The following is a 27,965-nucleotide window of genomic DNA, read 5'->3' as shown; positions in this document are numbered from 1 at the left end:
GTATTTTACATCTTACGGTCATGGGACCAGCACCTCATCTTTATCACCACTACTGCCGATTTCCTCCTCACGCCGCATTCTACACCAGGTGACTTACTGTAGATACAGTACTACAACTATAAGAACATGCCTGTGTCCTCCCATTTATACTTAGCATGTAATGAAAATTTTTAACCACACAATGAGAAATGCTATCCCGCTTGTTCTTCCCAGGAGAATTAGGGTCTTAGAAGGCTATTTTCCCCCTCCCCCAAACTTCATGCCGGTCTCATTAAAGCTTTCTGCTTCTGAAATTCTGATGCACATGGGGCTACTGTCGTGTCTCGACGACTCCCTGATGCAGAGCTCTGGGAAGGTGAAAGAGGAAGAAAGACATCTATTATACATGTGGGCTTGTCAGCTGTGCTGCTGGCTGAGAGATGGGAGCTTTCGTCTGCTTAGACCTGCTGTGCATGCAGTTTAAGCTGGGTCTGATTGGGTGTAACAAGACCTTAGGCATAGGAGGGAGCAGATCAGCAGTTTAGATTGCAGCTCTGCATCGTAAGAGCTGAGAGCGGAAAAAAGAGAGAAGCACTGGGTGTTGAGGACAACAGATAGACTACTGTGCTGGCTTTGATGGCATCTCCAGTTCAGAGCAGTGCACCAAAAGGAGAACACATTTGTGAGCATTAATGGTTTGCTCAGTCATTTCTAATTCTGCCTGCAATTCTGCGTTATGGATTACCAGAAGGTGACAGCGATGCAAGAATAAATCCCTTTTGTGCTGCTGATCTGGATTTTGTTTTAGGGACAAAGACAAGTTGCAATCAGAAGGGAGAAGAGAAAAAAAGCCAGGAACAATGGACATGAACATGCGGAAATTTACGGTCAGGAGGTTCTTCTCTGTCTACCTTCGCAAGAAATCCCGGTCCAAGAGCTCTAGTCTCTGCAAATTAGAGGTGTGTACTGCTGTACTTCTTTTTTCTCTGCAGACAGATAAGACTTTTGGGTTTTGTTGTTTTTGTTTTCTGATGACAGCATCGATGTCTTTGTAAAAGCCTAGTTTAGCAGGACTCACTCCCTGACGCTTGAGAAAGTGCCTGTCTCTGAATGCAGAAGGCAGGTGTGTGGGATAGGTATTTGGACTGGCATTTGCCAAAGGTCAAACGGACTGTTATTTGTTTGAGTAACAGTAGTCCAATATTCCAGAAATATTTCAATGAATGTATCTCTGTATTCCTCTTCTCAGAACTTAGCATATTTCATGAATTGTCTTAGGAACCAATATTGTTGTAAAGTTATTTTTCTGCTCTTTTATCTTATCCGGGCATTCTTTTAATAGTTTATTGCTGGATCCTAAAAAAAGTAACAGCAGTTCAGGTTTTCATTCTAAATGATGAATTGAATTATATATAATTCTAGATGAATTATGTTCAGTTCTAAATGAAGGGTTTTATGTTATGTAAAAGGGTAAAATAAATTTTAAAAGTTTATCTGTGTCTGGCTAAACATAATACCATGTCATTCTACATCCGTCCCTATGCAGGTTGCCTTATTAAGCTTTTGATAATGACTGATATTGCATACTTCAAACTAGAATCTGAAAAATGAAAAAAAAACAGCAATAAATATGAATAATTTGTGCAGTATGTCTGCCATGTAGATAATGTAGCATCAACCACAGAAGACAAAATAAACAAGTAAACTTTCATGTGCCCCCAAAGATGAACAGCTAAAATTAACATTAACATTCTGGAAAGCAGACTTAATGTGTCTGACAAAGAGGGGCAAGAGTTTTCCTGTAGGGTGCCATAACCACTAACATCACAAGTTTTAAAATTCTAGGAACCAAAAAATGTATTCATTGTGTTAATTTAGAAAGTTTTCAAACTTATGCAGCCCGATAGTTTTGAGGACAGCTTTCAGAACAAGAGTTGCGACACAAATGACAAATTCTTCCCGTAAAAGGATGTTACACATATTAATGTCACATGAATATATTTTGATCGTACCCTTTTCTATTTGGCTTTCAAGAAGTTGTGAGATTTTTTTCTCAGACAAAAAGGCAAAACTTTTTTTTATTTCATGTTTTTATTTCAAGAACATAATTAATGACAACAGTCATAATTCTGCTTACTATATGCAGTATATATCAGAAAATACAACATAAGTTGTTCATACAAAATAAGTTGTTCAACATACTATTTAATTCCCTATAAGTCACCATGATTTTTCCCCTCTGCTCACTTGCTTTATCAATCTCACACTTACTCCAGTCAGAGTACTAATTTGTAAGGAATATTACCATTGAAATTATGTGTTATTTATTCATCATTATTTATAATAATAATTTGTACATAAAATATTATTTATTAATTATCGTTGTTCTAATTGTTATTAGTTTATTCTTTTATAATAATAAGTAGAAGAGGCTCTTGGTTTACTATTGAATTTAAAATCTTGTCAATGCACTGCTTTAAACAAATAAATTACAGTAAAACAGGTAAAAACAGAAGATGAAATAGCTATGAATCTGTTGTGTCCAAGATACACAAAACAGTATCCTAAACAAATAAATCACACTCTACTCTTGGGTGCAAAAGGTTCCAAAGTCCTTGAAGGTACTGTACCAACCCATTTATCTTAGTTCCTTTATGCTGAAAATGCAAGTGTCCCAACAAGTTGGACATCCAATATGTGACTTGCCTGTCTTTCGGAATGATCAATTAAAGCTCTTATAAATTAGAGCAGAATCCTGGATGTGACAGACTAGATGTGCTGCCGTGCCTGGGGAGTTGAGTGATAAGCTTTCAAAGGAGTGAAGAGACTAGCAAACCACTGCAAGTTTCCTTCTGCATTACATAGCTGGGCTCTGTAATGAACTCAAGATGCGATTGAAAGTGCTTTGATTACATTAAACTGTTTTATACTTCCATTAAAAATAACATTTTTGACCTTTTCCAAGCAAGTGCTTTCTGACGTGCTTCAGACTATTTTATGAGTGCATGTTTTCAGTGTAGCACCGAGATAAACGGGTGAGAGGAAAATCAGAGGGTTTTCTGTAAATGGCTTAAGGGTTAATACATGGATTGCTGTGTTACTTAATTTTGGGTGCATTACAGTGGCTGATAATTTGATATTACTGTATTAGATGCAGGGTTTAGGCTGAGGAAAAAAATATTCTTTTGAGAGAACTCTCTTTTACTGTGACACTTTAGTGCTTTGTACCATTAATAAACCTTAATAAATTAATGATGTGGCTAATCGCAGAATTATAAAATCCCTTAACAAAATACAATCAATAACTAAAAATACATTTAGTAAAATTATTAAGAAACTGAATGCATGTGTAATACAGATAAATAACTTGTTAAACTAACACATAACAGTTTAGTCACGTTTTTTTTCCTTATTACTTTTAGCAGATCACAATTTCTCTCTTTCCCAAAGAGTTCACACAAAACTCGTCTCATTTAAAATATACTCCTCTGTATCAGACTTCAGTATAGAGCACAGCACATATATAAAGGTTGCAAACTTTATTCCAACTCTGTGTGGGTCAGTTTATTTAAAAGACAAGATAAGATGATACATTAAGAATGACTTTGGATGCCAGCATCTGCTTTGCTGGGGAGAATGTATGAGAGTGGGTAACTCCCTGGGCTGCTGTAGGCAGTGGGTTCGAGTCTCTGCTGCAGACTCTGCTGTTGTTCTGTACATTGATGGGGGGACCTGAGTCCCAGTTGATCCAGTCCATCCAGCTGTGTGAGTCAGGCCTGCTGGGGACGGATTCACATCCCATTCTGGGTTTCGGAGTCCTGAGCTCTCTGAATGCTTCACACCTTCAAACCAGGACAAGCTTTTGTCTATTGAGCCATTTTGTGTAGCTTGACGGAATTACCCACTGTACCTACAGTATCTGCTTCATTGATGCTTTAGGATACCATTCAATCCAGGAGATAATTATTTGATATACTGTAGTTATATACAGTATATGCAATTCTCCTCATTATTGAAATTTTATCATTCTCCTTATCATTGGACTAAACAGAGCTGCATCTCACGTTTGAGAGAGGGTGGATTTCATCACCTCAACAATTAGAAATGTTTAAAACTCACTACTTGTTTCACATTTGATACTGCCTCATGCACAGTCAAAACAGGCAGGTTGCTTTCAGTCGAAAGCTATGTTGCTTTCTTCACCAAATCTATAGGACTGGCAACATTGAGGTATCTTGAAACAATCATGAAGTACTTTTCATTAAAAACAACACATTCAGGATGTATAAAGGGAAGACTACATAGAAAGAGATACAGTAAGTGATCTTGCAGTAACCTGGGCTATATTTAAAAATGCCTACAAAAGTTAAAAAATATGTTTTGTGATTGAAAGCATGCCCAAAAGAGAGCTGAATATAAACTTTAACCAGTTTTCAAATTAAAATATATCTTATTTCTAAATGTCTTGTATCAAATCAAGCAATAAGTGCTGCTATTCTTAGTATGCCATAAAGGTTGATAAATAAATCGCTGATAGAATCTGCTTCCTCTCTGAGAAACTTCTGCACTCTTGCCTTTTCCAAATCTGATTTCTTCAATTTCTGGCATACTAGATAAATATTTCAAATAAAATGGCTTTCTACAGGAGTAACGTTTTCCGTTTGTCTCTGGCCCACTTTGAAGGCATTTCTAAGATACGGAGGTTGACTCTCTGCACTAAACTCTGCTGCTTACAGTATGAACTGTACCACTGAATCAAGCTCACAGAATTCGCAGTCATGTGTCTCCTTGCTGCCAGGATAGGCACCAGCTCCTCTGCGACCCTGAATTAGAAAGAAGTGGTGAGAAAATGGCTGAATGTGTCTCCTCTTCAAGTTTCACTGCACTGCCCTTAGATTTAGAAAAAAATGTTTTACTGTTCACTTATATATTGGAGGTAGATCTATTTCAGTCTATGCACTTTATGTTCCACCTACTGTACCTTAATGTATCCATTGAGAGGGACTTTTTGGAAACAGCTTTAAAGGAATTGTGTTTTCTGACCTTTGAACTTCATTTTATGTATTGGATTTCTTGTAATGACTATTTTTACTGTTCTTGTACTTTTTTTTTTTCTCTATGACTATGTGTGTTTTATTTTACAATGCCTTAAGGCTAATAACCATGAAATTAAAGCTTTGTTTGTTTGATTGGTTATTGTAAATGTAAAATCACAATAGAGAGTTTTGTCTGTAAAGTGCCTTTGGGGCTTTTTCTTATTCATGACAAAGTGAATCTTTTGTCATGTACTTTGCTTTCAATACTTCAAAAACATATTGAAATTAAGTTCCCACTTTTTTAATCCAAACATGCAATTTGATAGGACATGCTCAAGAAAAAAGCCCATGCAGGAGACAACCTTTTTAATGTACTCTACATTTTACAGGGAGTGAAATTAAAGGTTTAATGGCATTGCTGAAATAATTATGTAAATCAAAAATACAGAAAATTCACTTTAAGGGCAGTGTTTTAAAAACTATTGACTAACATTAAAAAATAGGTTATGAAATTTGTATAGAAAATGTCTTAATGCAAACAAGTTATATGTCGTTTTCACTTGCAGTATAAAAGCTCTGAATTTAAAATTGTGAAATGACCTTAAAGGCAGTTCTTTAAGAAAAATACAGCAAACGTATTGTGATACAGCAAATGTTCCTATTATTTGAGGATGACCTTTCCTTGGATGCACTCCTAACATCAATGGTTCTTAACGCCATTACTGGTGAATTTGAGGTCACAGCTTATTAATGTTGCTCACTTTTTCCATGACACATCTAGCTATTCTCATTGATTTTCATTGCGTTAGCTCATCGACTTTCCAGTTGCCTTCTTTTTTATAGGGTATAAGGCTGCCATTGCAAACCGACGGATTCTGCATGTGCTGTACTAGCTGCTGTGTAGTGAAACCTTCAGTGGGGCAAAAATCACCTTTGGTGAATGAAAAGGGGATTGTGAAACGTTTTACTTGATCTGTGTTTTAGAACTCTATCATTGCATGGCATCGTCCTGCAGCCCATTCCACCTTAAGCAAGGAAACAAAGATTTGAAGATCTCAGTCAGTTCTTCTCGAGAATGTAACCGATCGTCAGTTCATGCATTTTCAGGAACCAGACTAAACCAACAGTCTAAAACAGTATCATGGTGAACCAGAGAGAACCCAGCCGATTCTAGCTAACCATGATTCTCTATAATCATGGCCTTAAACATTTATTAATATTCGTTTATACTGTAATAGAAGCTGAGCTTGTTATTTCAAAAATTATCAGCAAATTATAAGCTAGATGATATACAGTACTACACGTTAAAAAGAAAGCCAAGGCAGAGCATGTATGTGTGCTTTTTTATAGTTATTCAAGCTCTCTACATGAAGGAAATTGTGTTTTGATCAAAAGTGAATCTTCCCTAGTTAAATAATAGAAATCCAACCTCCCCTTTATCTTCTGAATGAGCTGCATTTTACTTTGCATCAATGTGTTCCCTAGAAGAAAGGAAATGGAAAGCAAGGCTGAAATGTAATTTCATTGACGTACAGATTGTGCTCTCATTATGTCATTATGTGCATATCGCAGTCTGAAAATACATGAGGTACAAAAGTAAAAAATAATTTCAACGTTTCTGTCAGGTAGCAGTTAGAGCTAATTAGAGGTAGAATTAGCTACTTACACTGAATATCCAGACGTTAGCAAATTATAAGTGTCTTTAAAAAATTGTTGATTCTACAGTATTTTACCACTGTGGTTCAACAAACTTAAATAAAATGGTTAGGAAAAGCAGTTAATTTAACTGATTTGAATGTAGATTTCCAGGGGCTGACTGAGCTTTCACAGATGCTGAGTATAAAGTGATCTGGGTGTTTAAGTTTATTCGTATATCAAGTGCTGGTCAAGACAATGTATTTGAGTTTATAACAAAAAGTGTGACATTTAATCAGGGAAGATCGTGCTCGAGATTTATAACACATTAGTAAGACTCCATTTAAAATGTTATGGTCAGTTTTGAATAACAGTTTTGGGCATATGGGACAAGCCTCTCAACCAGTGTCTGGTTGTCTAGAAATGTCTAGATGAAAATTCAGATTAATTTAGCCACTAAACTACCCAGCGAGCAAGATCGACTGACTGTCCTCTCGTTTCAGTTTGTTTCAGCCACAGGAGAATGCTTACACTGCATTTGTGCTCTGATTTATTCTTTCCCTTTTTTTAAAAGGAAGTTTCTTGTCTTGTTTTGCCACTGTGTCTCTTTATTCTCTTCAAGAAGGGATCTGACTGTCTGCCACTGGACAGAGTATTCTTCACCCAAAACCTTTTTTGAAAGAGTAGTCATAACAGAAGGAAGCAGGAGTGGGCATGGGTTTCTTTTTTGTTTGAGAGCATCTCCTTCAATAGGAAGCATATTTTGTGCCTGACATTGTGGAATCCAGACTATAATCAGATAAAGGATTGAGCACCTGAATTACATAGGAAAACAAAAGTAAGACAACGACAAAAAGTACTTGACGTCTGACATACAAGAGAAAAAAAAATCTAACTGGCTGATAGCTTCTAGGCAAAGTCACGGAAGGGCAGAGAAGAGAGCTCTTGTCAGTACTGGATGACAAAGCTGCTGAGAGCAGCCTGCTGTCAATAATTTAATGTCAATCAATTCTGTATGTGAATTGAAAAACAGTAACAAGCTGCAAGTTATATGTATGCTTTTCTGCAACCTAAAGTCATTTTCATTTTTACGATCTCTTCAAAACATTTTAATTACTTTTTCAAACCTCTTGCATTCCTGTGCTAAGTGTTTAGGCACTCACAACAGGAAAGCAAATTTGTAGTACACTGATATGCTCTACTGTACCTGGCTGTGTGTTGCAGATGTTGTGAAAGATGTGTGTTTGTGATCAGTGAATCAATGTATTTATTTTTCTACCGCAACTGTTGGCACAACATTTAAAAATGTGGTTTATAAAAAATAAATCAAAGCCACAGAGATTAGATTTTATATTTACAATTGACTTCTAAGAATAGCTTCTCTGACCTTTTTGACCAGGATGCTGAATGTTCAATCTCTTTGCTAATATGCATTCAATTTAATCAGCCTTCTTCTTCGTAGCCAGAACACTATTTGTAATTTAAAGCTACACAACACAATCCATAGTTCTGTACTAATCTGTCCAACACATGACCTGAGAAAAGCTTAAAGGAACAATAAAATGAGACAATAAAATGAATGTTATGCAATCATTTATTTTTCCATTTCTGTTTATGGAACTTAAGAATTTGTTTTCATATTTGTCCTTTTTTAAGCTATTTCCTTTGATTTCCAAAACTGCTGAGCGGATATAGGAAAGGACAATGGTTTTGAATCTGAGGGGAAAAACCTCTTATTCTTAAGCGGTTGATATTAGGAGGCTAAAGAAGATAAGCACGCAAAAGGTGTACAGTGTATTGTACAACAATTGTCTGCTTGTAGTCAAAGTCCATAGAAACCACTTTTTTCCTGTCTTTAGACAACACAAAATCCACAACAGCATGATAAAGTAATCTCTGATTTTGCACTTACAGTACGTTTTTGTCCCAAACTTTATATAAAATATAACACTCTGACCTGAATGAAAGCAACTGGCTGTCCTCTGAATTATTTAAACTGATTCTGTTGAGATTGTGTGCTTACAATTGACTTCTAAGAATAGTTTCTCTGACCTTTTTCACCAGGATGTCAAATGTTGAAGTAAGGAAGACCTTAATAACAATAATCAGGCATCCACCAGCTGCAGGTACAAATTGGCTCCAGGTTGTTTTTAATGAGAAACAAGATGCTTTCTATTAGCTTCAAAACTGGGTTAAGCAGCAAGAGCAAAACATAACTGATATTCTTACTACCTGGTGGCAAAATATTGGGAACATGAGGATTTGTTGTAATAGAGACATATATTTTAGAGGGTCTGGCTGCAATACAGAATCTCGACTATTCAGAGCTCTCACTGTTACAAGCAATAATGTCAAAGGACATGCTAACCGATATCTAGACCCTTTGATTATGCTGGTTTCACGAATTGTTCAAATAAAGGTTGCTCGTAAATGTGGGTGTTCATTTCATCATTCTAGGGCATCATCCTGTATGACCTTGCCCATGCACTTCAAATGAGTCCTCACCCATTTTGAGAAACTGCCTGCCCCTAACTTTAATCCAGTAAGATTTTCTCTGTTCATTTCCTGATTCATATGATGAGGACAAAATAATAGTATGAATAATAATATGAAGGAAAACTCCATAGCTTTGTGTTGGTAGCTTTTAAGTCACAGCCTTCTCTTTGACTTTTTAGACAAAAAAAAGAATTTATTCAATCTATAACTGTTAAGACTAAAAAATAAAATACTATACATTAAACCATACATACATGAGACAAACACAATTTTAATTGTATTTAAATAGTAACTTTAATTAGTTACTTATTGTTAACTGAATTTATGCTATTTTTATCATTTCCACTTCATTGAAGTACGCTTGGAAATTAGATCTTACCATTTGTGATTGTTTTATAAATTATTCATAGGTTTTAGTAATTGCTTTTCAAGATCACCATGTGTGTGTTTTTCTGACTTTTGCTTTTGCTGCAAGACTGGGATGAATGCATTGAGGGGAGAAAAGGCAAAGTACAACTTGAGTAGGAAATCTTATTCTGCGACAGATCACAATATAATAACAATGGAAAAATTGAATCTGTTTTCTGCCTCTTCTCCAGCATGCGACTGCCTGTAATCAAGCCAACAGTTCGAAGTAAAGCCCACCCTGTACCTTTGGTTTAAAGCGAATGATTTGCCCAGTGAGCATATACAGTATTCAGTAGAATTTGTTATGTTACTGTTACTGTACATGGACAACATTTTATCCTCAATATTTTTTTATACATTCTCAAGGAAAATGGGTTAATAGCAACTAAATGAATAAGGCGGCAATAGATGCAGTGTTAGTATTCCCGACCCCCGGCATTGGGGCACTGGGTTCTAGGGTTCTCTCTGAGTGGAATTGTGCCCTGTGTTCACTTGGGTTTGCTCCAGCATTCCCCCCAAAGACTTTATAGTGCTGTACGCTAATTGGCTTCTGTTAAAGTGGCCCTGATTTGAGTGTGCATGTGTTTGTGTCCATGTGTGGCCTGTGATGGATAGGCATCCCGTCTAGGGTGTATCCCAATGCTCCCTGGGATAGACTCTAGGCCACTGTGACCCAAAATCATATAAGCAGTGGAAGAAAGGGAGTGCAATAAAAAGCAAAAACCTGAGAACTCTGCTTCAAGTCTAATAATGCACATTCTGTCTGGAATAGACTGTCCTCTGATGCATAAGAATGGGAAGCAGCTGGCAAGTTACACACCAATAAAGCTGTCATCTGTGCTGTAATTAATGTTAGAAAGTTCTCGTTCTGCTCCCGGTAGGAAAAAACATTGAAAAGTAAAACTGCAATGCTATTGTTGATTGTCTATTGCTACAGGATTGTAATCTTCTGAGATTATGCTTAATCTTGGTCAGAAAGATATGATTACTCAAAATGCTTATGTTTTGTCCATTTGCCAAGTAGGAAAACTTTCACTGCACCTTCCTTGACCGTGTTTTACTATCAGAGCAGTTGGTGCAAACCTACCGTGAATAAAACAAATTAATCTTTCAAACCCTGCTGTTTGTCAAATAGAATACTTAACCCCTTCAAAAGAATCCAGCCATGATTTCACTGACCTTCCTGTCTGCAATTTTTACCAGGACTTCAGGAAATAAAAGCCAGTATTACCCTTCAACTTGGATCTCACTTCCCCCTTCTCTTAACAATACACTAATTTATAATAATAATCCCCATTCAAATTACAGGGAACATCTTTTCACACCTTTCAGACAGATTCTCTTTCATTTGCATATTCTTTCTCACCTGCGCCCATTATCATCTGCTCTGTCCTTCGTTGTGTGATTTATATCCCTGCTACCTTCCTCTCTCTCCCCCTCACACCTGAAAAAGGTCCAATAGCCTCATGTTGAACATTGTGTTCCATTGTGTTCATTCTTTCTACTTTTCAGTGTGGAACTGGCCTTTACTTGTACTGTCAAAAGAATATATACTTTACTTACACATTTGAATATTATAACATTTTAATCATTAGGACAGTATTGACAAGACTGGGGCATATTGTACATAAATCTGTATCTTAAAAACAGTGCACCATGGAGCATTTTAAATGTGATACACCTACACATGGGACCACAGGGAACATACAGCTTTTCTCCTTTAAGGTCCTGATCTCTCATATATCTCTTGCTTTACAAGAGGGGGCAATTTGTGGGATTTGATTTCTAGGGACAAGAGCAGATTGGGGATGTGTCTTGCTTCGTCTCATTTGTAAATGTACCAATTTGTTTTACTTCATGGTGCATAATTTGGGTTGATTCATTAATGTAAACTAAAGCAATTAAGGCTAACCTTGATTAGCTCCTGGACTGATCAGAATGCTGCACTGAGGGCACATGACCTATTGATCCAGTCTCAGAGCGTTAATATATCAGCCTTGTCATGAACAATGGCCTGAAAAAAAACATTTGTCTTTCATATCTTATTGACATGATGTTTATATTTCAGTGTTTCAGGTTTTGCATTAATTTTAGTAACCACGTATACAGTACATATTTTAAAAGTATTATGGGTTTTAGAATCGAGAAAGGAATGTATATGCAGCTGCTCAATGTACAGTGTACATCAGATTGCACAACCATGACCAACCAATGAAAATGTTTGAAAAGATGTTTATTGATATTTCAGTAGTTTTAATAATTTTCATAATTCAGCATTTTTACAGAGGTGCTGGCCTTTTGAAATAGCACTGGTTTGCCACACCACTTTGTAAAGCAATTTTACAATTTTACAGTGCATTAGGTTATTCTTTATGCCAACACATCTTTACATCATACCATACATCTTGAGTTTGTGCTACTGGGCATGGCTGCTGATTGAGTTTAAATAAGAGACTCCCCGGCATTTTACCCTTATCTGTGTTACAATAATGGTATAATACACTGTTACTTTCATATTCAAGTCTAAATAAATCTCAGCACCTGTGTGCAAACAATATACTGTATAATAGCTACATATTAACATGCTCCCACAGATCAGGGAATACCAAGTGAGGCTACTAGTGTCAAGAACAGTTCTTTCCCGGCCCTATGCGGACGACACGATCCAGAAGGTGAAGAAACAATAGGGAAAAATATCATGCAGGACTGGGTCAGGAGACAGGGGGGCGTGTCCAAGGTGAGCAGGTGTCCAGGGCAAGTGAGTCCGGGGTGAACAATCCAACTAATATTTATGGCTAATATTTGCAACCGCAGAGAGTTCTTGGGCCCAGCACCATATGTCTAACCTCCACTAGATCCTTAACATCTAGTTAAGCCACCCTAATGTACTCAAAGGTAACATCATTTATTGTCTTATAGGGACATATTTATACAGACAGGTGAGACTGCTGTCACATACTAAATAATCCTCTACATGTGAATCTGACCTCTAAACTCATGTTTAGCTCCTAACAATGTATCCAAATAAACAGGCGTGACAAACTGCGACTGGTAGATTTACAAAAAGAAACTTTATGGAAGCCGATATGGAAATACAGCTCTTTTTATGAAGTTCCTTCAGTAACAGGGTTTGATTTATCAAGGAGGAAGCCAGTAGTGTATTGTAGATGTGATGTTGTTTGTAACTCATTCTTGTCTTGTCATTTGTCTCCCTTCCTACTCTATGTTTTTTTGCAACCCTATATGTCACTTGGAGTCTTCTTTTAAAAAAAATGGAATCTCCTCATTAGCAGCTGGTCATCTTCTGAAACTTTCCTGGCTGATAAGTGGTCTGGCCATCTGCTCTACCACTTCCATTGGGCAGACACAGGAACACGCGTTTTTTTAAACCTGATCATTTCCTGGTTAAGACTTATCAGATCTTGTCAAGGTTTGAAAAGACATACAGTATGGACCCAGAATTCCAAATAAACTGAAGCAAATACAATGTCCTGACAGAATAAAATGTCTAACTCTGAAACTTTGAGAGCAGTTTATCTCATTAAAAGTACAGTACATATCTGTTAGAGTTTCTATCCTGTGTAATGGGGTTACTGGACATTAACCAGCGTTAATGTACCAGTCTGCTGCTGTGCACCTGCCTTGCCTGTTGTTTCTAGGGATTATTCCCATGCCTGATACCAGCATTAGACTCAGAACCATTTCTATTTTTGAGCTAGAAAATTCGTCTCCATTGTCTCTCTATGGGTGACCTGATCCTGCAATTCTCTATTTCTACCTTAGGTATTACAAACCAAATGCAATAGGTACAACTATTCACTTGTCTAATGTGACAACTTACATTTCAGACAGTAAATCTAAAAACACTTTATCCTTCAAGAAGTCAAAGGATTATATAAAGTATAAGCACTGTACCATGCATGTCATATTAGTATCATGCATGAAGATTTTTCTGTGGCTGTACATTTTTTGAGCCTCTTAAAGCTTTTCTGCACATAAAGAATCTTTATTCAGGCTGAAAAAAAAATATGACTCCTTAAAATCCCTCATCATCTACAGAGCTAAGCAGGGGATTGTCTTTCACAATCATCTTTGCTATTAAATCACTGATTTTCTCATCAGAAGCATCGTATCAGCAACTGCTGCTAATAGCAGATGTTGATTGATCACACATCATACTGTGTCATTGCAGGGCTATTGTCAATTTGTTGAAAGAAAAAGAAGAAAATCAACATAAAAATCCCACTAAACATTCGAACATCCTGTCAATGGTTTCTGAAAATCATCCAGTCCAAATCAGTAAAAGATAGCAAAAAAAATCAACACAAAGAGGAATTAATACCTGTTCTGGAATGAAAAATAATTAAAACTTTAGCTCACATAATCTTATGGAAAACATGTAAAGGTAGGCCTTTTGCAAGGGCAGAAGAATTGTAAAAATATAAGGAAAAAACTCAGGCTTAATAATTACTTCCAAAGGGAATTTAACATGCACCCCTCGATACAATCTGGCAACAACAGAATGATTCAGAGACTAGAGATACAAAAGTTGTTAAGTCCAATTCGAGTTACAGCAATACGGTAAGATTTACCTGCAGTGGAGAAAGTCTGAACACTAAATAGCCAATTTATATTTCCAAGCCGGTAACTTCTTCCTCTGAGCCTCTGAGACTTCCTTGATCCAGAAACTGCTTCTCAAGGGAGTTACAATATCTCAAAAAGCAAATACAAAAATTCACGTAGGGTGAAAATTTAAATAAACAATTCTATAAACACACAAGAAAAAAGGTTTAATGTACTGTGGCAAAACATACCACAGAACAAAATGGGATTCAAAAATGCAGGGATGATAGGGATTGTTTGGGTTATCATGCTATTTTGAATCAAATATCAACTGATTTTTGAAATATATCAATACAGTTGTTTAAAATGTAAGTTACATTGGATAAAGTACTGTAGTATGACAGAAGCAGTCATAATAATAAGAAGGATGAAAATAATTATTTGCAGTTTACAGTATGTGCCATTTTACATTCCAAAGGATGCCAAAGCAATTTGCTCATATAGGAGGGGGCCTGTTTCATCTACTGCACCACTGATGTGCAGTGACCACCTGCGTCATGGATAGCAGCCATTCTGCATTATCAACCTCACTGCACATCAGATCAGGCAGACAAATGAAAAATTACTTCACCGACTGAATTAAGGGCAAACATTAGGAAGGTCAGGACAAACCTGAGTGAATTTTTATTTTTTTTTGGAGTTAACACCCCTACTCTTACAAACTGTGCCCAGGGATCTTTAATGACCAAAAAGGCAAGACCTCAGTTTAATGTCTGGTCTGACATTATCCTAGAATGAGGATAGAACATAGAATACAAATGATAATTACCATCTGTACAACCTTAGATGTAATAAAAACATGACACATTATGTCAATGGCTCAGTTCTGCTGCACTTTTGTGCCATACAGTACTTGCAATTTTCCAGTCAATGGTACAGTATGTCACCCTAACTTGAGTGACTTTTACAGGGTGGTCTATAAATTAATGATCTATAAATAACATGCCTCATTCCTTTAATTCAATTCACAGGATACCATCAGGCAGATAAGCTTGTGAAAGAGGTCCTATACCTGCCATTTCTCTGCCTCTCTAATGCATGTATTATAAATACAAAGCTTTATCTTTCCTCAGTGTGAGGTATTGTAAATTTTATCCTTGCTAAACACCTGAGAGAAATAGCTATTTTCCTTTCATCTTCTAAATAATTGCATTGTAGTCTCTGAGACATTATCCTTCCTTTAGCAATTTTTGGCTTTTGCTCTTTATTAACTCTTTCATGGTCTTTAAAATAATTTTGGACCTGTGCTGGTTGTTCTTCCCTTTAACTGCATTTACTTTTTAAATTTCTTTGCGAATTACTTTTTTGACCCTTATGTTTTACTCCAATAAAGTGTCACACTATTTGGACCAAAGTTTTCAAGTCTTTCATTTTGTTTGTTCCAAGACGTAAGAGGTGAGAAGGAAGTCATGAGAAAGAGAGAATTTGGAGAACCATACTGAAGACCTCAGAAAGTTGAGAGTGAGAGGATGGCGAATACCAGCTCAGGACGAAGAGGCGCGTGGAGGAGGCCTGGGCTCTACAAGGGCCGTAGCGCCATGGGGCTAGGTTAGTTATACTGTTGGGTTATGCGATCTCCTTTTGATTGTAATTGGGTCCTTCGGTCAACCATGTTAGTTGGCGTAGTTGTCGCTGTGCGGAACTGATCCCACAAGTATTTCCTCCAAGTCATACAGTTGTGTTGTTGTGTTCTTACACCTGGGTAGAAGTGTTCAGGTCAATTGTAACTTTCTTATATTTGATTGTACAACTAGAGTTAGTTATTGTGGAGCCTGTATGGAACCTGAGAGCCCAATAATTTATCTGGCAATGTTCTTGACCATACTGTCTTCAGAGCAAGTTCCTTCTTTCTTTTATTGGAGCACATACATATGGAGTCACTCAATAGAATTCCATATCCTTCCCCGGTTTTGATTGTCCATTTGTGGCTCATCATGTCTTTCTTATTATGACCCTCAAACAAGCCTGGTGGTAATGGATGGTGTCCACATGCACATGGCTCCACAAGGAGCACATAGCAGAACAATATCACCGCTGTGCCCTACACTGTCCTACAGTGCCCACAAAGAGCATCGAATGGAGAGACACCACCTTCACTGATAGCACTGCAAGTTCACAGGTACTGTAGCTGCCAAGTCCCACAGATGGGTGCTGCGAATCACTTGATCCCTAAGAGTAAAGGTATCAGTGACATCTGAACCAATGTGCCAAGCAAGTGCTTTTGCTTATGGAGCATCACATTGGATTCCATGAGTTCACAAATTCATACGTCTGTTGTCAAGGTTCTTGTCATTCATAATCAGGGATTAACAAAAAGTGCAAAATCAGATGCAACCTCTACTTATATATAAGAAACCTGCATGATACTCAAACAGAGCGGCATTGCATAATTAATCATTTGGAAGTCTAAATACGTGCTACCACTGTACATTTCCAAATTTGTTGTATATATTCTAGTGTAATCTATTAGTACATACTGTACTATAGTATGGTATACAGTATACAGGTATGTACTGTATAATGCAGAACTACAGCAGTCAATCTGCTTCATTGACATCATTACAGCTTGAAACTGTAGTTTAGGAAGATCAAATAATCAAAGTAGAATATAATGGTCCCTAATGTACTGTATCTAATGGTACAACATCCTTGTATCATCACTTCCCTTCCGCCATGGATATTACAAAGTAAAACCCACTAAATGTGCATTTTATGTTGAAGTGGATTTAAATGTAAACTCAGTATCGAAAATGTAGTGACAGTTAAAAAAATGAAAATGTATGGAATGGCAGGGAAATGTAGTTCCTTCTAAATTAAAAAAAAAATTGGGGGACATACGGTTCACCCAAGCAATACTGCTGTTACCATATCAATATGAGTGATGAATACCCTCCTCTTCTTCTCTTGATGTGATATAACAACACGGACAGCAGAGGAACTAAGATTGTATTTATATATGTTATTTTTAGAGCAACAGTTTCCATAGTACCCACAAGTAGTTCTCTTTGGCTGCCTTTCGGCACGGAATTTGAGGATTGTTTTTTGCCGAGGTTGCAGCCAACCTACCAGAAGATTTTGATGTTAACTTCTCAATGTTTTGACCCACAGGGTCCCGATAGATTGGGGAAGAGGGGGTGAAGTCAGTTATAAATTTCTAAGCCCTCAATGATGATTTTTTCTCAGACTGCTGATTACATGTTGACTTCAATTTCGAAAATAAAAAAGATTATAGATTTCTCACATATACTGTAACATTACAGAGGTCTGAAACTCAAAAGCAATCATTAAGTTTCAATTTTAAAAATGACTAAGTGAAGGCTGCTGCACCCAAGCCCAGGTGATGTCTGGCACGGACAGGTTTGTCTCAGGATGAACCACTGTAATTGTTTGAATTTGAGCAACTCCGCAAAATGTTCAGACCACTTATCTTTTAAAACTGTAATTTCAACTTCAAGATCTGAATGCTTTATTTACATTTTAATTTTGCTCTCAGTCATATGTTTACTTTCAATATTTTAGCTTGCTGACATATGTGTGTGTGTGATTACTGTTTGTATAACCAGTATTTCCAAATTTTAGTTTTTGACGCAACATTTACTGTAGTGTGATATAATTACCATGCTCAAGTGTTGCATTCGAAAACGAATTTTAGTTAGTGCATTGTTGATCTGTGTTAACCTTGATTAATGCATGAGAGTGGAATGATAGTTCTGTTGTTGAACTCATATAGGATGTCTTTGACGCCTACGAAACTCAATCAGTTTCACTCAAGATACCGTCTATAGAATGTGCCAGTGGCAATAAATTTTAAGTCCACTTTTTACTCCTTAATACTAAATGTTGTGTCAATATAAGTCATACATACTTTACATACTGTACATGCTTATGAAAATTAAGAAACCTTTGTTGTATCTGCTTTTATTCAGACTATCAAAACCAGGATTATTTTTACAGTATGGTACAGTATGTGAAGTTTCAGACCTGCTCCCTTTGTAAAATACTGTATTATCTGGCCCATATTAAGACAGGTACTGTTGTTACCTACTGAAATTCTCCTTGGTTGGGTGATGATCTGTGTGTTACGAAATCTATTGGTCATAAATTGGAGAAGATGTAGTGAATCATTACAGAAAAATAACACTTATTTTCCCACATTAGAAGTTATAATCAGGAAAACCCCAGAGTTCTGTATTTGACCTTAGAAACTCAGTTGTTTCCTAATGTAATTTCCCATTCATATGTCTCAAATTTAGTGTCCAAATTACAGTATCTATCTTAGGTGATGTTTTAAGATGTTTCAACTTCCACTGGTGTTCCCAACTCCCAGCCAGCACCTACAGGACTCCTGACTGCCGGCTGTGCAGGATTCACACCGGTAACAGTCCTTAATGCTGCTGATTTGTTTTCTTTCCTAAGGACAACCATCTGTCCTATAGACTCATTCCTTTCTGCTCTTTGGAAGGCACAACTTGTTGTTATAGGTCCTATTTTGTTATATACCTTAAATACTAATATCCATCCATTTTCTAAAACCTTCTTCCGATTCATGGTGGCGGAGGAACAGGAGCCTACCCAGGCCAGCAACTGGCACAAACACACACACTAAGGCCAGTTTTCCAACAAGCCCATTAACCTACCACTACAGTATGTATTTGGACTGTGTAAGGAACCCACAGAACCCAGAGCAGACCCATACGAACACGAGGAAGACATCCAAACGCCATGCAGATAGCACCCCAGGTCCAGAATCTACCTCACCAGCATTGAGGGGGCAGCAGTGTTAGCCATGGCACCCCTATGCCACCCCTATTTCTTATTATTTCGTAAATATTTATGGACCAGATCCTGAGTCTTTCAAAGTAGCCACCATTATCCCCTCACTTGTACTAAAACTAATCTCGACAACAACATTCTTTAAAAGTATTGGCCTACTTCAGTCCCACGATTTTGTATAAGGGACTGAGACAGGTGGGTGGCTTCACAACTGAAAGCCCATTTAAGTGCAAATTCTATCTGGAAAGATCCAAACATGAGATTAAATCAATCTATAGTACTAAAACAGCTCCTGTTTGTATTCCGAATGACCTACAGTATAACTGAACTGTGACTTAAGTATATTTTTGGGTCATTCGATGCAGTAGATTGGATTTTCCCGTGATGTCTGGAGTGCTAGGCATTCATGACTGATACTGTGTTACTTCTGGTTCTACCTTATGGACTATGGATATAATGTCTGACTGTGTCCAGATTGACCCTGGCAGACTGTTGGATAGGGGAGTACTGTAAGGATCTACTCTCGGCCCAGATGGTGGTTTGCTCATTCAAAGGCTTAAGTGAGGCTTCTAACTAGACTTTATTATTTTGTTTTATATTAGCTTCTTTTAACAAGATTGATATATCTTGTTTCAAATCCTTGAAATACCTTTTTGTGTCCATGGGATACTGTAGGATTTGTTCCTGATTGATTAGTCATTCTCCATCTGGACAAAGGCTCTTGAAGTAATAACTTTCTACTCATTAGTTCCTTATCTTTCTATGTTGCATTTTAAGTCCTAGGACTACAACTGCTTGAATCTCTGTAATTTATCAAGTAGTCAGCAGAGAGATACATATTTTGATACTCTAATAACCCAGTACACCGAGATAATCATAATAATAAAAGGTGGTTAACATTTATATAATTAATCTTCAATTTAATTGGTTTTCCATTGTGGTTGTGATGCTAATTTGTAGGAGCTGCATAACAGATTGTACTTTGTTAAGGGGTGTGATGTGTCAGATAGCTACAAGATAACATGAAACCTTAAGAATAAAGGTTGGTGTTTCATTATCACACTTTTCTTATATTCAGATCATGAATATCAGACAACAACAAGAATAAGAAAAGCAAATAAGCAACAGTAATTCTGATTTCCCTTTTAGTTCCTAAAGTTTACTCCTTCAAGTACTGGATATTTCACATCCACAAAAGCATGATTCTAATACATAGTTTAAAACCACTTCTTACCCCTTCAATCCAGTCTAGCATTTACTACTGCTAAACCAATGCATACTGTTCTAACTATAGAAAAGCACCTCAGTCAGTTAATAATACACTGCGTCTGCCTAAGGTGCAGCAGGAATGTTGTGCTTCAGCGTTTTAAGTAAGGGGCAGTAGAAACCCTATTACAGAACCATCTAACTTCAGGTGAATGTCCTGTTTGTGAGCAAAAACAGCTACCTGAAAGACTGTCATTAAATGATGAAGAATTCCTGTTGTGTTTTTTTGACAGCAATATTATACACTGCATGATGTCATTCACATAACATTCCTTACTGTTATTTTAGATCAGGGTATTTATATTGTCCTTTAGATCTGAATAATAAGCCCTAAAGTTTTCTTCAGTTGACAATTCTGTTGTCTTAAAACATAGTACAGATTCACAGACAAGTCTGTTTTTCAATTCTGTGTGAATTTGCACAACTAACCAAAATAAACAAAATTATCTGACAATAATTCTACTGTTTGCAATCTATTAGTTCATTCTGTACTGAAAACATATTGGGCATACATGCACAACATCTACCTGTATATGGTCTAACATCTCTATTTAGATTTAACATTAATACTAAATTAATATCATGCCTCGAACTTATCAAGCAAGATATTCTACATACACAATTGTTTCCTAGAAATTACCACTGTTTTACATGTGACTTAAGCAACTGGTCACTATAATTAGACCCTAGAATGTGATACAATTCTGAGAGTTCTCAGGTCTAATCCATCATAAAAAAATCTACTCAGTGCCTCTATCTTATAAATGATGTGCAGCCACTTAATCTAATAACTACTTTTGCAGAAATAATCAAAGCCACTAAAAAGCAGCAGGATCAGGAATAAATGCATTTTAGAAATTGCTCTTCATATCACTGCATTGACTGAAGAGGTCCTTTGATCTTGCCATTGTCTTGTTTTTCAGATTTTTTTCAGATTCAGATTAATTCTATTTTACAGTTAAGGGTTTAGCTGCAACCATCATCCTACTGATTATGGTGTAGAAAGCAATTAGCAATTAAATGTGTGAGTGGCTGTTACACAGTCTCTGCAGGCTTTATCCTTGACAGCCAAACAGAGGCGGATTGTGACTAATTCCTGGCAGGTTGGTTACTTTCTGCAGAGAGCTCAAGGTGACAGTGTTTTAAAACTGAACTACAGTACACCAAAGAAAGCAAGTGAAAACAGGAAACAACAGCACTGGATTTTGCTTTGAAAAGCAAACTCTTGGTGCAAGGACTTTTAGGGCATGCTTTTTCTTTTTCAAACCTGCAGCTCAAAGGAAAGACACAAGAGGGTTTCAGCTTTCATACTAGAATTAAGAAATACTGTAAAACTTTGGCAAAAACACTAACCTGCTTAGTGGACTCTTACTTCGACTCATTGGAATTGTTAACAACCAGCTAAAAAATGTTATCACATTCTAACTGATTGTTAATCAATTTCTTTCATAATTAATTAGATTAAATAATTAAATGCCCAAAGGTAATTAAAAATATTTATTCTGTTGTTGCTAAACATAAAATACATCAGAGACATACTGAGACATTTTCAAAATGAGTCTCATTTTATGTGAATTAAAGACAGAAAATTCAATTGTAGGTGCCCTTACCCTATAAGAGAGGTTTCTTTGGTTCAAAATGTTTTTTTTTTAATAATCCTGGCAAGCAGAAAACAATATTGTGTTATCAGATTTGGTACACTGTACTGATGTATGCTTGTTAAGGTCTATATGAAAAGACTGCGGTACATTACACATTTCTTTCTGAACATGTTATGAAACAGATTGCTCTTGAATGTGTTAAAATATGCACAGAGACTTAATTACCTCATGTGTTTTGTTTATTTTCACAATCTTTTAGTTAAGCTACCAGCTGTCATGCTACCAAATTGCCAGATCATTGTGGCCTTATGTGCTTTAGCATTTTAAAGGTGAATGTATCTCAATTTTGTAGATAGACCATATGCTTATAATGGAATTCCATTAAACACATGTCTGTGTTGAAATCCTTTAATTAATTAGAGTTTTAAATAGCTCCCCTTTCCTTTGCAGATGTGCAAGTATCTTAATCCTCGGGGTGTAATTATAGATAAATAAAACTGAATTCTGTTTCTTTAAAGAAGTTATGTGTTTAATTAATGCAGAGAATTTAAGAGTGAAACTAACTGAACTATCCTTTTGCCAAAAATAAAAGCCTTAACACTTAAAAAACTGCAGAGGAAAACGTATTTTGTGACGAGTTGGACTTTAGACTTTGTATCTCAGACTAGCAAAATCGAATTAAATTTTAATTAGTCTTGAAAAGCCAGAATAAATGATGTACTTGTAGTTGCCAATCCTGGCCATTGTCTCTCGATTTCCATTCCACCTGTGCTGGTAACTGTTGGTGCTAATTGATGCTTTTAATTGTCCTGCGTTTTTAGACTTCTTTGTTTACCTGTTTTTGCCTGAGTGTGTACTGTAGTTCAAGAAAAGTACTTCAGCATGCAGATCTTTAAACAGATGCTCCTCAACTTGTGCTTTATTTCTTTCTAGACAGCTCTCATTAGGTGACCAATTCATGATGAGGAGGCACAGGTAGGAACAGAAATGCATTGAAAACTCCTTTAATTAGGTTTTTTCTCTCTCAACTGGTACCTATATGTGTGTAGACATTTATATTCAAATGCTCAAGAGAAACATTTAATGGTTTTAATTTATTAAATTTTATCATGAAAAATATACCAATTTACAAGTGTATTTCTCAGGGGATATCCATTGTAATGCAGCTGGTTGACCCAGCTAAGCCATATGAAACTGACTTTTGATTGCACATTTATGTACAGGTATATAATGTATAGGAACATATTGAAAAGGAAATGGTCCTTTTTACCCCCAATACATAATCACAGTATTTTGTTCATCTTCATAACAACAAGTCTAATGATTCACTAGGACTTTGAATAATCCTCCAAGCCTGTCCATAAGCAGTCTTAAATTCACATCAGATTCTTCAAAAGTTTGATCACAACCATTTGTGGTAAACTATACATGAGCATCCAATGTGAAGTGCAGTAGTACTGTAGCTATTCTATTACATTTACCTCTCAAATCTAATTGACTCCTTGTCAAGTGCTCCTCATCATTATCATCATGTGATCCTCTCAGAATATCCATAAAGCTAAAGGGCTACTTTTTGTCCTTTTGTACTACTACACCATCCAAATCTATTTGGATTAACTGGTATCTGCTTGCGTAAAAGAAAGAAAAACATTGGAAACAACAGCACAATGTAGCATGTCAATGAATGACAGCACCTCATGTAGTACAGTGGTCTCAGTCACCATACTGGGGCCCTGGTCTGCTTATTCTGGAGCACAGGAGAGCCCCTCCCACTTCCACCACTACTGTATGCTGGACCAATACAGCATGAATAAAAAAAATAAACATAAGAATCAATGATATCCTGATATTAACTGCTTTTTTCAGAAGTGTCATTATTTTTCCAAGCATTATGCTCCTATTGTTTTGTAGGAGTAGATCAGAATATTCATAAAACATACACTGTCCTCTTGCACCTTCATCTTGTACAGTTTGACAGGAACCAAGGAACACCTACTACACATTTGCATTTTAGATTGTCTGACATAGTCACATTATGATAAACTAATATAAAGCCACACTAATGACTGTAATCTCTTTGACTTTGTGCCTGAATCTTTTAGCTTGCCAGTACAATATGTGAGTTACATATTAATTGTGATGTAGCAAACATTGATGTCCGATTTAAACTCTCACAATAGAAATACCCTGTGATTGCTGATTGGCATGAGAAGAAAAGCATATTGGTGCACAAAAGAAACACATGATTTAGGTCAGATGGATTTAACAAATATTTTAAAGATAGACATCAAACAAAATCACAATAATATGTGCTCATCCTCAACTATTAACACTATTCTTGCAATGCTTGTGCAAGGACCTGATCAGCCTCTGGACAGACTGCTGTGGGATGTTTTGCAGCTGACTGGCAAGGGTTGATTGGTCACAGTAGCCTCCTGTGTTTGTGAGTTGTTTCCTCAGATGCTCAGAGAAAAAGCTGACGAGAACATAATCTTATCATTATTATTGATTACCTGCCATTGTAATCCTAGCGCTGTGTGGTTTGTTTCTGGACTAGTCTGATGTTTCCTGAAGGAGAACACTTCATTCTCTATGTAACATCTCTCTGAGACAGGCCAGAAAGACCTTTAAATATGCATATAGCAACTATCACTGGTACTTGGTTGTATTTATAGATGCTCTTGGTTTAAATAAAATCATGTATTATAAATGACCAAATACCAAACACTAAGCACTTGGTATTTTTATTAAATCACATTATTTGAACTCGGTATTCCATATCTCAAGCAACAATATTACAAAAAAAATTTAACAAATGTTTTGCCTCACAATTTGAACTGTAAATGAAATTTAGTATTTTGGTGAAAAACAATTGTTGCATTTTTGTTGTACATCTATATACATTCCGTAAATGCATAAACAGTTGTGAACAATATGCTATTTAGTTTTTATTTGATAAAGATTGTTCATGTTTTTTTTATTTATTAATATTTGTAATAGATACAAGAAATAAATCAGCAAAACTTTGACTCTTAACAATGGTGGCAATAAAATAAGATTTTTAGCACATTTACTGTAGATGTGTAGAATAAAAACTGTAAGTTACCAATGACAAAAATGGGGAGAAACAGAAATGGAACAGAAGAAAAAAGCTCCTGCTTAGCTCATATTACTGGGCAATTAAAAACGAAATAGAACAAAGCTATTTCACCGATGGTAATTTGATGAGATACTCAAAGAATACGTTATTTTATCTGTTCTAGACTCTTGTTCTCTGAAGGCACACTCAGCTATCGGCTTGCTTAAGCAGCACTTTTCCTCAGCCAGGATGAAGCTATAAATATCCCTGCAACACAAGTATAAATTTCATGCTGACTCCAGGCACCACTATAAAGATGTACGAGAGATTGTTACTTGTTCAGGGCAGTTTTTTTTTCTAATTTCATTTCAATCCTCTTGAGATTCTAGAGCTTTTAGTTTTTGCTTGGTGGCTGTGGGTTAAAAGTACTTTACAGCTTTAGTGTGGTTACCCTGTGAAAAAGACAACCTCTTAAAATACAGAGCATCTCAAGGTCCCCTTTTAACATCCTAAATTATTACAATGTAAGAGTAATACATATATTATTCAACATCATACAGTACATCTAGAGACCACAAACAGTGGACCTAAACATGCACAGAAATGTTTAGGGTTAACAGAATATCTGGAGAGGGGTTACTGAATATTGAATTTGTCTTTCATTTCCAGTAATGGTGCTACATTATTAGTTTACAAAACTGAAAAGAAAACAAGAACTTCTTTAACAGTATATTAAAGATATTGATTATGATTTCTGCACCAACTCATCTAGTGGAAAAGTCAGCAGGATTGTGTGTTCTGCAGTAGACAGGAGTGTATTACATGAAAATGATTTTGTGAGCTTCTGAATACAGTGTGTATACCAATGTGCAAGTTTTACTGCATTCAATGAAGCCTGATACAATTCACAATAGTTTTGTTTAAAATCCACTGGGGCTCCTGTGCAGCTTATTAAAGGAAAGGAACACTTTTTGTTTATAATTTTCAAGTAAATAAACATACCAGGTTATAAATAAATCATAAGACACATCATGTACTGTACAATATCATTGCAATCAAAAGGCATGGAGGGACGAGTAGATAGATCTGACACTGATGTAATAACATTATTGTTACTTTGACATTTTTATCTAATTAACTGACCCAAAACACTGTGTAAGCTTTTTAATTCAATAAAAGATGGGGCATGACATCTTGGAGTGTTTAAAATTACCTGGCAAAATGAAAAATATGTGAAGCAAAATTCTATTCTACTATATAATCTTACCATCACATTTCTGAAAACCTTTGCAATTTTTCTTTCTTTGTTGAAGACTGAATATGTGTGTTTGTGTGTGTACGAATCACATTGCAGCAGTGAAGTATTGCTGAAGTCATTATAATTAGGACATGTCCTTCAGGATTCAGAGTGAACTGACATGATGTTTCTCTGGAATTGGAACATATCAATGGAAATAATTAATACAATGCACTAGAAGTTCTACTGTGAAATCTCTGTCTGACATATAATATAAATTATGTCAGTCACTTGTACTTATTTAAAATAAAAAAAGATGTGTATTTGCATTTAATGAATTACTAGTTAAATGTACCAGTCTCAGGATATTTATCCTTTCCTTATTTCGGTGTATGCGTGATTATCTGTGTGCACAGGATACAAGACTCTGCCATGTCTCTTCTGCTTTAAAACCACACTGTGCCTGACTGTATTAAGTCAGAATTTAATCACACTAATTTAAGGTAGCTATGTCTTCTATGTGGTCTTCTATGTGTTGATTATATTTCTTCTCTGGGATTAAAGTATTGCATACTTTAGTCTCAAAATGTATTCAGTGCCACAGGAAAACAAATTCTGAACTCACCATTTGTAAGATAAAGTGAACTAATATACATCATGACTAATTAAAGCCATCTGTGTCATTTTAGTTGCTTTTTAACAGCAGTTACATTGGAACAGATTGGTAAACAGAGGACATAATGGGACAGAAATTAACAGTTTCTCAGTTAGAAAGGCTGTAAAACCTTCTACTTTGCAATCTCCTTTGTGGCTGACCCACACCCATGAGTCTCAGTATTGTGACATGCACTATCAGAACATTTATATAAGTATTAACTACAGAACTTTCTAGAATGGTTTGTTTGATGATAGTAAGCTAAAAGTATTTCACTTTGAATTTATTAAAAATTGTTCCCAAAACTTTACATCAAAACATTTTCATACAAGTAAGCCTTCAAAAATTCACTAGGATATAATAATAATAATAATAATAATAATAATAAACTTTATTTTATATAGCGCCTTTAAAGGTGGCTTCTCAAAGCGCTTTACAGGATGACAATAACAATAAATAAGAAGACTACAACAATTAAATAAGAAAATTTCACAAGACAGGACACAATTATAATTACAGCAATACAACAATAACAATAGAGGAGACCGTGGAAGATGGTATTAAGAAGAGCAGAGGGGTGAAGAATGGAACCAGTTAAGTAAAGGCTTTTCTGAAAAGGAGGGTTTTGAGTCTGGATTTGAAGGAGTTTAGAGAAGGTGACTCTCTAATATCCTTGGGCAAGGAGTTCCAGAGCTTGGGGGCATAGCAGGAGAAGGCCCTGTCGCCCATACAATGTAGACGGGCTTGGGGGACAGTAAGGAGGGCAGAATTTGAAGAGCGGAGGTTGCGAGGTGGGGAGTAGGGCGATAAAAGTTCAGACAGGTATTGAGGTGCCAAGCCATGTAAAGCCTTGTAGGTGAGCATGAGGATTTTAAAGTCTACGCGGAATTTGACTGGAAGCCAGTGCAAGGACTCCAGGATAGGAGTAATGTGAACACTTGCACTAGATCTGGTCAGGATTCTGGCTGCTGAATTTTGGACATACTGCAGCTTGTTCAGAGTAGATTTAGATATACAATAAATTCAACACATCCCATTAGTGAAACATGTAAAACCAACACGTAAACATGGTATTGTTTTACCTATGGTACCGTATTAATTAAATCACTCCAATTTAAGTATTCACCATTCTGTTTTCTATCTATTTACCATCCTGGAACTTTATCAAACATTAGCA

The 27,965-nt window shown here is 36.2% G+C and overlaps 1 protein-coding gene across 2 annotated transcripts in view; it reads left to right on the top strand.

The window, feature by feature from the left end:
* Positions 1 to 267: 267 nt before the first annotated feature.
* Positions 268 to 27,965, top strand: part of rps6ka2 (ribosomal protein S6 kinase, polypeptide 2) — a 65,492-nt gene continuing 37,794 nt past the window's right edge. The window contains exon 1 of one of the 2 annotated variants that reach the window (XM_088609657.1): positions 268 to 938. In XM_088609657.1, the coding sequence (XP_088465783.1) occupies positions 840 to 938 (99 nt within the window). In that variant the 5' untranslated portion in view covers positions 268 to 839. The remainder of the gene's footprint in view (positions 939 to 27,965) is intronic. The other variant, XM_088609655.1, reaches the window with a different exon arrangement.

The sequence above is a fragment of the Lepisosteus platostomus genome, chromosome 17 (assembly GCF_059453375.1).
Source record: "Lepisosteus platostomus isolate fLepPlt1 chromosome 17, fLepPlt1.hap1, whole genome shotgun sequence".
Classification (NCBI taxonomy): Eukaryota; Metazoa; Chordata; class Actinopteri; order Semionotiformes; family Lepisosteidae; genus Lepisosteus; species Lepisosteus platostomus.
Note: the sequence above shows the minus strand (reverse complement) of the source record. Positions and strands in the feature narration are given on the sequence as shown.